Source organism: Camarhynchus parvulus, chromosome 14 (genome assembly GCF_901933205.1).
Source record: "Camarhynchus parvulus chromosome 14, STF_HiC, whole genome shotgun sequence".
Lineage (NCBI taxonomy): Eukaryota > Metazoa > Chordata > Aves > Passeriformes > Thraupidae > Camarhynchus > Camarhynchus parvulus.
In genome coordinates this window covers 6184212-6193729 of record NC_044584.1, presented here as the reverse complement: position 1 = coordinate 6193729, position 9518 = coordinate 6184212, and the positions used below count along the sequence as shown (strand labels likewise).

The 9518-nt window shown below is 56.1% G+C and overlaps 1 protein-coding gene across 1 annotated transcript; it reads left to right on the top strand.

The window, feature by feature from the left end:
• Positions 1–1564: 1564 nt before the first annotated feature.
• Positions 1565–9050, top strand: NT5M (5',3'-nucleotidase, mitochondrial). Its single transcript, XM_030958073.1, has 5 exons — positions 1565–2512; positions 5104–5204; positions 5578–5638; positions 5962–6076; positions 6246–9050. Exons 1-5 carry the CDS (start codon positions 2246–2248, stop codon positions 6401–6403), a joined length of 702 nt encoding a protein of 233 aa, XP_030813933.1. The 5' UTR covers positions 1565–2245; the 3' UTR covers positions 6404–9050.
• The last annotated feature ends 468 nt before the right edge of the window (positions 9051–9518 follow it).

The following is a 9518-nucleotide window of genomic DNA, read 5'->3' as shown; positions in this document are numbered from 1 at the left end:
CGCCGGGAGCCGCCGCCCGCCGCCCGCCAATCAGGGGCCGCCGCGGGGGCCGCGCGAAACCCGCCGCCCGCGCGCCGCTTCCGCCGCCTCTCGCGAGAAGAGCGGTCGCTATGGCAACCGCCGAGCTCGCGTCAGGCGCGCGGGAGGGGCCGTGACTCAGCAGCGCCGGAGTGGGGGGCGGTGGTGACGTCACTAAGCGTCAGCACTCCGCGACACGCGGCCTTGCGCGACAGCGGCGACATCGGGGCCTCGCGACATGAGGGCCCTGCGATAGGGGACCCTGCAACATCGGGCCACCCGGGACACCGGGCTCTCCCTGACATCGGCCCCTCCCCGACACGGGTGGCCGGTCCCTCCCGCTGCCCGAATGGCTGCGCTGCACCAGCAGAGGTTTAATCCCTTTTGTCCCCTCTGGCGGGGCCTCATTGCCTGGAATGTGTGCTCTGGTGTCAGGGCATGGGATGTGAATCCCTCAGGCTAATACGTGTTCTGTATTTTCCACCCTTTGGGAGCCGCAGCAACGTGTCCCGGAGCTGTTGCAGGCAGGGAATGTGTCGGTGGTTCGGTGTCCGTGAAGGTGATGGAAGCCTGAGTGGAGATCACAGAATTGTAAAATATCCAGAGCTGGAAAGGATCATCCAGTCCAACTCCTGGCCCTGCACAGGACAAGCCCGAAATCCCACCCTGTGCCTGAGAGCGTTCTCCAAATGCTCCTTGGGCTCTTGTCAGGCTCCGTGCCCTGACCACTGCCCTGGGGAGCCATAAATTTGCACGCATTCCCTCCCTGCTTAGTCAGGAACACCCAGCTGTGTTGAAATCCCATTCCTCGCAGGAAGCAAAACGCCTGCGGTGCAAGTGAAAGCAAAACACAGACCTGATCTTGACACATTCCCCTCCCAGCCTCAGCTGAGACCAACATCGTGTCCAGCCAGTTCTTCCTTCCTTCCTTCCCGCCGTGACCTTCCCCAGGTCACCCGATACCAACAGCAAATTTGCCCTCTCTATGGACCAAGGACAATACATTCCACTTGAAAACATTCTGGAGTTGAAAAATTAAATATTTTAGAAACTTATTATTGCTGTCGAGCAGAAACTTTTATTTCCCAGCTCAGTGGTTGCCTAATCCTGTCAGTACCGCTTGGAGAACTCCCTCTTCTCCATCAGCTTTAACCCCCAAAGTGGTTTTTGAACAGATCTTTGGTGTCTGGTCACAACACCGAGCCCTCCTTGGTGCAGTGTGTGCTTCGTTGGGCTCCGGGGATTGGCTTTTAAGGGTTCCTGTCACACGGCTGTCAAAGAACTGTCAGAAACGAGTGCGTTTTATGCAGAAAATCACCATTTTACGTGTGTCCCGAGATGTACCCACCACCTCTGCAGGCAGACACGGGCATGGGGAGGGAGTGGGTATCTCAGAGACTTACAGCGAGGGAAACTGAGGCAGGGGAAGGGCAGCGAGGCCGGGGCAGCCTTAAGGCGGGCGGGCGGCGGAGCCGCCGCGCTGTCGCAGGGCGCTTGTGCCGCTTTAAGGCGGTGCCGGCGCTCCGGGCTCGGCAGGCACCGGGAAGAGGAACTGGGCTTTGCACTGCCGGGTCGGGGCGAGCTCCGCTGTCCCCGCTGCCCTCCCGCCGCCGCTCCGCGCTCGCTGGCGGGCAGGGATGGGGCGGGCACGGGGAGGACGCGCCGGGGGCCAGGACGGGTCCCTGCATCCCCCCCGGCAGCCCCTCCGCTCTCCCGGGCACCCCCCGGCCGCTCCTTCCTCCTGCTGCAAAGGGATGCGCTCGGCAGGGCTGCCCGCTGCCTCGCTGCGGGCTTGAAATAGAGGCACCCCCCTTTGCTTGGAGAGCCCCCCCCAGCCCTGCTCTGAGCCCCCCATCTGCTTCTTGGAGGCTCCATCGCCTGCTCCAAGCTCCATCCCCTTTCTCAAGCTCCCCAGTCCCTTCCTCAAGCCCCTTTGCCCTTCCCTGAGCCCCCTTCCCCTGCTCCAAGCCCCATCCCCTTCCTCAAGCTGCCCAGTCCCTTTCTCAACCCCCTATCCCCTTTCTCAAGTCTCCTTCCCCTGCTCCAAGCCCCCATCCCCTTTTTCGAGCCCCCTACTCTGAGCCCCCATCTCCTTGTTCAAGTCCCCCATTCGCTGCCCCAAACCCCCACCCCCTGCCCTGACCCTGCTTCCCTGAGCCTCCCATTCCCTCCCCTGAGCCCCCTGCCCCAAATCCCCCAGATCCCCATCCCCAGATCCCTCTCCAGGATGATTTTGCTGAGCTGTTTCCTGCACCTGCGGCCCCGGCGGGGCTGCGGCGCTCTGGCCGGGCTGGGCCGGGGGCTGGGCCCCGCCGCCGGGTCCCGCCGGGCCCTGCGGGTGCTGGTGGACATGGACGGGGTGCTGGCCGACTTCGAGGGAGGCTTCCTGAAGAAATTCAGGGCCAGGTACCCCGACAAGCCCTACATTGCCTTGGAGGACCGGAGGGGCTTCTGGGTGTCGGAGCAGTACGGGCGCCTGGGACCCGAGCTGAGTGTGAGTTGTGCTTCCCCCGCGTGGGTTTGTCCCCCCCAGGGACCCTCTGACCCCCAGGTCATGGGAACAGTGCTATTCCTTGTGGGGGCCACCAAAAAAGCTCCCACAGGAACACAGGAAGGCTTCCAGCAGTGGGTTTCCCCCCAGAAATCTATTTTTTAATGCACGTCGATGTCTTTCTTAGAGTCCTAGAATGGGTTGGGTTGATAAGGACCTTAAAGACCATCTTGTTCCAACCCCCTGTCATGGAGAGGGACATCTTACACTAGACCAGACCATGATGGCCTGGTGGGCTTTTTCTCTGCATGCCTGGATGGAGACAGATGCAAGGAAAGGGGGTATTTCAGAACATCTGTCTTGAAATACCCCAGATTATATAGCTGGGTTTTTCTAGCTCTGATTTGGGTTGGTACATTCCTAGATGGATTATTTAGCTCCTCAAGAGCAATGTGAGGGGTGGGATGCAGCAGAGCAGTTCAGAACAAACCATGCAATTGATGCTTCATTTGAAGGCTTACTTGAAGTTAAAACAACCCAAGCCCTCCCATGCCAGGAATTATTATATTCAGTTTAATAATTAATGCTTAAAAGCAGAAGCTCTCTCGATGTTGTAATTTAGCATTCAGCAACAGGCTGACTGCTGTAGAGAGTTGGTTTCTGCCTCTACAAATCTCCCATCCCAGTGGCTGTCTGTGGTCTCATCCATGGGTTGCAGTTGCACTGGCTGAAATGTGTTATGGTAAATAAAAGTGTTCCTGTTGTTAGGAGTATGGTGGTTACTGGGAAAGGAGTGGGAATAAGGTCCAGGGCTCTCCCATGGGCAAAGTCCTAAACAGCTTGATGAGCTGAAGGAATAAAGTGTCCTTCCTGGCTGGGAGTGGTGAGAGGGAAGTGCAGGACATCATTTGTGCAGTAAAGCAGCTGCTCAAACCCCTGTTTGGCAGGGGTAAGACATGATAACAATTTTTTCCTTCCTTGATCCTAACTACTTTGGATGTGTTAAATGAAGTGAGCTCATCTTGTGTCTGCTGTGATCATGTAAAACCACCAAAACCTTGGGCTGAACAAGTAGCAAAACTTGCACTGTCTGACCTCAGGGCAGTCCTGGTTTTCCCCGTGGTTTCAGGGCAGGGCTGAAGTGAGTAGGAGCTGGCTACAGACACGTGGGCCATTCCAGTCTCTGGGACCAGAAAATAGGAGTCAAATAGTCCAGTGAGCTGCAGGTCCCAGCTCTGAAAGGGAGAGAGCTCAGCAAAGCAGTGAGCACACAGATCTGGAGGGATGGAGAGCCCTGGACAGGCAGGGAAATTCTTTATGGGGTTGAGGGTCTGTCCTGGCCCATGGTGGGATTCCCAGCCCGGGGGAGTTTTCCATCTGCTGGTCAGCATGCTGGTCACGGTGCCACAGGGAATTTTTCTGGCTCTGGGGTCTTTTCCTCAAGCTGAGCTTAGTTCTCCCCTCCTCAAGCTTGATTGCAAAATGCTTTTTGACATAATTGGAAGCGGGATAGCTGTGGAAGTGCTGCTGTAAGAAAACACTTCAGTGCAGTTTGAAGTGCTCTGCTGCACGAGGCTGTGTTTCTCAGGGGTCTCTTGTGCAACTACAGACAATATCTTAAAAATAAAATACCATTACTGCTCAGTCTGAGGCAGAGCAACTGGAGTTTAAAGGTTTGCATGGCCCCGTGGCAATCTTTCAGGCTGGTTGTTCTTGCCATGGAGCCTGGAGGCATTTCTGCATCTGCAGCTCCTCAGCTGCACCACAACTCTGCGGCTGGGCTGCTTCTGCTTCTTCCCTGCTCTCCTCCCTGAGGACACAGTGTTTGTGCAAAATAATTGCTTTCCTTGGCACCTGGCAAGCTGTTAACCTGTTTGAGGCAGTGCAGGGGCTGCTGTTCCTGAGAGCTGTGCTGGACCCATGGCAGGCAGCACCTGGACTCTGCCCTCGCCCCAAGGTTTTGCTCCCTGTGATCTCCTCTCTGTTCTGCCTGTGCCATACCAATGCACCCAGGCTGCTGTCCTGGATGTTGTGTTTCAAATCCTTGCCTGGAGATGCTCTATTTGCCTGCTAGACCTTGTCCAGGCTTCCCTGAGGAGGAGCATCTGCATTCATCCTGACATGTGGTTCCTCCTGTAATGTTCCTGCTCCTGGGAGAGCATCCTGGCTGCTATTTTAAGTGATCTCATGGAGACAGATAGGCCAGACAGCACCGTGGTAGATAGAGCAGGGCCACCAGGCCATGTCAGCTGGATCCACGTGGATCTGTCCCTTGGATGGATTTGGTCTGGATCTGGATAATCTCTGGTGTTTGGCCTTACAGGAAGATGCAGCTCCCTCTGTGTGTGGGGCTGCAGAGGCAAAACCAACCCTGTTTTTTTGTTCCATCTCCAATCTGAATTGTATGGGGTGGGTGCAGGGTGGTGGGTGGGAGCAGAGGCACCCACAGAGGCAGGGGGGGTGAGCAGGAGAGACTGGAGCTGGTGCTCCCACTCTTCTCCCTGTCCCATCCTCTGTCCTAGCAAAGGGTGAGGAGGATGCACATGCAGGAAAAATTGCAAGAAGTGCAGTAACTGCTTGCTTTCCCCTCGCAGGAGAAAGCCATCAGCATCTGGGAATCCAAGAACTTCTTCATCGAGCTGGACCCACTCCCTGGGGCTGTGGAAGCTGTGAAGCAAATGGCAAATTTGGCAGAGTGAGTATGAACCTGTGTGTGGGGATGGACAGAGGAGCAGCTGTGTCTTCACTTCTACCTCTTGGCAGAAGTGCTGATACAACAACAGCATTAAGAATAAATATCTCCCAGCCATCAGGGAAGGAAGGGGAGAGAGGGCTTTGACTCCTGGAGCAGTCACCTACAACATCAGCAATGTGCAGCCTCTCCCCTTCAGCTCTCTGCTCCAGCAAAGGTTGTGAAAAGGGGAATATTATTATGCTGTGGGATTCTGTGAGATGGGGGATTAATGTGTTAAATCTGTTTGATCTGTGTGTGGTGGGGGGTTGGCTTTGGGTTGCTGTTTGCTCTGGCCCAGAATGACACCCTGGCCCTGTTTTTCTCCTCGTGGCAGCACTGATGTGTTCATCTGCACAAGCCCAATCAAGAAGTACCGGTACTGCCCTTATGAGAAGGTGAGCAGGCCCAAATCCCAGCTCCCCCTCCCATCCACACTGCCCAGTGAAAGGTGTCAGACCCCTACACACCTCTGGCTGTAAAATTTACCTGTTCCATCCGTTTGCATGCGCTGAGGCTCTTGGTCTTAGCCTTTCATCATGACATCAAAAGCTGCTTGGCTTTCAAAGAACTTGTACTCCAGCAGCACCCAAATCCATCCCACTAATGAACTTATTAAGAGAGAAATCCTCCCTGTGTGGGGGCCAGGGCTGCTTCCACTCCACCCCCTGCCCCATCCATCAGCCCTCCCTGAGCTCACCAGCCATCTCTTGCCTTCCAGTATGCCTGGGTGGAGAAGCACTTTGGCCCAGAATTTCTTGAGCAGATTGTTTTGACACGAGATAAGACAGTGGTTTCTGCTGATCTGCTTATAGACGACAGACCTGATATAACAGGTAAGGGGTGAGGGTGAAGCCAAGGGTAAGGGTGGCTGGAGGCAGCCAGGGGTGGGTGTTGGTCTTTCTGTGCTCTTTGACTTTTGTAACTTTGGGGTCTTCATGTTGGAGTAAAATCAACTTTAGTGTCTCATGGAATTGTCCACCCCTGACCTTCCTTGCCTTGCAGGGGCAGAGCAGAACCCCAGCTGGGAGCACGTGCTCTTCACTGCCTGCCACAACAAGCACCTGCAGCTGAAGCCCCCCAGCCGCCGGCTGCACTCCTGGGCTGATGACTGGAAGGCCATTCTGGACAGCAAACGCCTCCCACCCGGCCAGGCCACCTAAACCCCGGCCCCCACGGCCACCTGGGGCTGCAGCCACCTGCCTGTGTCCCTGTGGAGTCCTGCTGAAGGCCACAACCACGGGTGGACAGACAGACAGACGCTGTCCCTGCTGCACAGAGGAAGAGGAGGGTGAGCTGAAGCGCCACAGTCACCTGGACTTGAAAAACAGACCCCAGCCCAGGATTGTGCCTGTGGACCTGACAGCCTGGCTGGGGGGCATTGCCCACTGGCTCCTGGGGTCTCTGTGCTGCATCTGCACCCCCACAGGGCCAGCCTGGTGCTCCTGATGGACAAGGTCACCCTCAGGGTGTCACTGCCCTTGCCTGGGGCACTGCATGGCACAGACCAGCTCTGCATCCTCCCCTCCACGGCATGGTCAGGGATCATGTGTGTGCTTTGTTTAGTCCTTGCAAGGTTTCATCCCAAGGGGCTGCCTCAGGAGATCTCTCCCCCTGGCAGTGCCTGAGTCTGGGGAGAGGGGTGGCTGCAAGGGCAGGGAGAGCAGGCAGGGGCTGTCCAGGCTCCCTGCACTGGCAATTGTCACAAGCACATCCCTGGATGCTGTCTGCAGTTCTCACATATTGCAAGGGAAGACGCTGTGGGGATGTTGCTGTTAAAGGCTGGAGAGCTGTGCAGGTTTCAGCCAGGGTAGAGTTAATTTTCTTCACAGAAAATAGAGCCCCATACAAGCTGCTGTGAAAAAAATTAACTCTACCCTGACCCAAAGCAGCATGGGAGCCCAGGAGAGGTGCCCAGGGTGGTTTGTTCTGCAGCTCCACCATGATCCCAGCTCTAGGGACAGAGCATGCTGTCAGCTCCCTCTGCCAGAGGACAGTGCAGGGGCTGCTGAGCTCTGGGAGCAGCCAGCTCTGCTGGGCAGCTGCAGTTAGCCCCAAAAAGGGAGGGTTTAGACCAAGGGGCAGCTCCAAGAGGAATGGTTTTGGCATAGCTGTGCCCACAGCCTCTTTCTCCCTTGCTTGTCTCATTTTTGCTTCTCTGAGCCTGCAGCAGTCCGGCCTTGAGCTTCAGTGACCTGTCTGGCAGGAGAAAGCTGCTGCTGCTGCTGCTCCTGGCCTCAGAGAGACATCCCAGCTGCTGGGAGAGCCTGGGATCCCCTCCCTGCCTGTGGCACTGCCACAGGGCAGCCACAGCCTGGCTGTCCCCAGTGGGAGCTGGTGCTGGGCCACCCCAGGCAGAGCCCCAGGGATGAGCTGGGTGTGTCACTGCTGACACCACAGAGGCCATTGGGCCCCACTGTTGTGTGTGCCCACGTTGTCCAGGACCCCACTGCCCTCCTGGCCCAAGGACTTGCTGGCTGTAGCAGTAAAATTCCCCACTTGGACATTTAGCGCAGGCAGAGGTGGTAGCCAGGGCTTGGCTGGGATTTGCCACCCTGCACCCCGTGCTCACACCTTTGCTTTGCCTCTCTGCTCTCCTGTGGATCCCCATCAACCAGAGGACGTGAACTTGAAGCTACATAACCAACAAATAATGTAATTCAGCAGTGGCAGCCAGACCCCTCCTGTAGCCAGGAGCTGGAGGGGTTCTGGAGTTGGTGCTTTGGAACCTGTGCCTTCCCTGGGTGCTGCAGGGCCAGGGATGGGGCCTCTGTTGACTTTGGGGCTTGCCCTGTTACAAAGTCAGCATGGTTGGCCCAGGGCAGTAGGACTTACATACCACAAACATCTTTTTTTCTTTTTTTTTTTTTTTTTTTTTTTTTTTTTTTTTAATTTTTCTTTCCTGTTTAAACCACTGTGTGCTTCTCTGGGCGGTGGGTTTGGTTTGGAGGGGTCTGTTTAGGATGTGCAGCCCCCTGGCCAAGAGCTGGCTGTGGGGTTTGCAGGCTGGGAACTGGGACAGTGTGGGAGCACCATGGGCAGCTGCTGCAGCTGCTGAACATCAGGAACCCCCTGGCTCCACCAGCCCTCCACCAGCTGTTGGCCCCTCTGTGCAGCCAGGGTGACCTCATGGGGTCCAAGCTGGTTTTTTTCTGATGGTACCATGTAAATATGAGCTGCCCAAGCTCCCCAGAGCCTTCTCCCTGCTTATTGAGCCAAAATGAGCTGGCACATCTCTCCAGCAGCTGCCCAAACCTCTCATCTTCCCCCAAGGCTGGGGCAGACCCGAGGGATGTGGCTCTCTGGGGTCATCAGGACTTTTCCCCATGGTAAGATGTGATACCAGAGATAAATACACCACACCAAATATACTTGAAAGCAGAGCTGGAGTTTCTCATGCCTGAGGCTCCAGCTCCATGCACAGAGATCCTGAGCTGGTGGCTGCACTGTTTGCTCCCACACTCGGGACCTGGAGGTGACTCCATTGCTGGTGGATCTGCCCGTTCGTCCTTCAAGCCTGTCTGTGTCCAGCTGAGATACAGAGAGCTTTTGGTTTTGAATGTACATCTATAAACCTGAGGCAAACGAGGAGCACTGCAATAAACACTGGGTTGTTTGGCATCCAGCTGCCTGGAAATGGAGTTTGGGGTTTGCAGTTTTCCAGCTGTGGCTCTGTGTGGGGATGGGAAGGGTTTTCACCTCCAGGTTTGGGAATGTTCCCTTGTCCAGAAAACCTGGAATCAGCCCTGCTGCCCTGGCAGTGCCATCAGCCTGTTAGACACAGTCCTTGTGGGCAGAAATAAAGCCAAGTGCAGGGTACAGTTCATAGTCCTAAAGATCTTTTCTAATAAATAAAGCTGTGAAGTGTGTGTCCTGTTGGGCCACAGAGCAGAAGCTTTAAAAGGGGCTGGGACTGCCATGGGCTGCCTCTCCCTGGGATTTTATGCCTTATCCATCACTGCTGGCTGCTCCACATCCACACACTCCTGTGAGGTGTCTGTGGACTCCCCTCCCTGCTGTGGGGCTGTGCCATGAGAGTTCCTGTGCATGACCAGAACCTGCATGCTGTGAGCAGTGCCATGGCCCAGCTGGACACACGGGACCTGAGCCAGGGGGGGAGGACTGTGGGACCATCCCAGCAGGGCTGGGAAAATCAGCATCACGGGGCAGAACCTGATTGTGTGCTCCTTGTACTGGTGTGGCTCCAGGATGGGACACAAGGAGTTACCAGGGTCACATCTGTACTCCTGCTGGAGCTGGGACACCAAGGGACTCCTG

Bases quoted from the DNA above. Each gene is read 5' to 3' on its own strand.
- NT5M (XM_030958073.1), top strand. From the start codon at position 2,246: ATGATTTTGCTGAGCTGTTTCCTGCACCTGCGGCCCCGGCGGGGCTGC. The intron at 5,205-5,577 runs GTGAGTATGAAC...TCCTCGTGGCAG, and splicing joins CAAATGGCAAATTTGGCAGA to CACTGATGTGTTCATCTGCA. The intron at 6,077-6,245 runs GTAAGGGGTGAG...CTTGCCTTGCAG, and splicing joins CGACAGACCTGATATAACAG to GGGCAGAGCAGAACCCCAGC.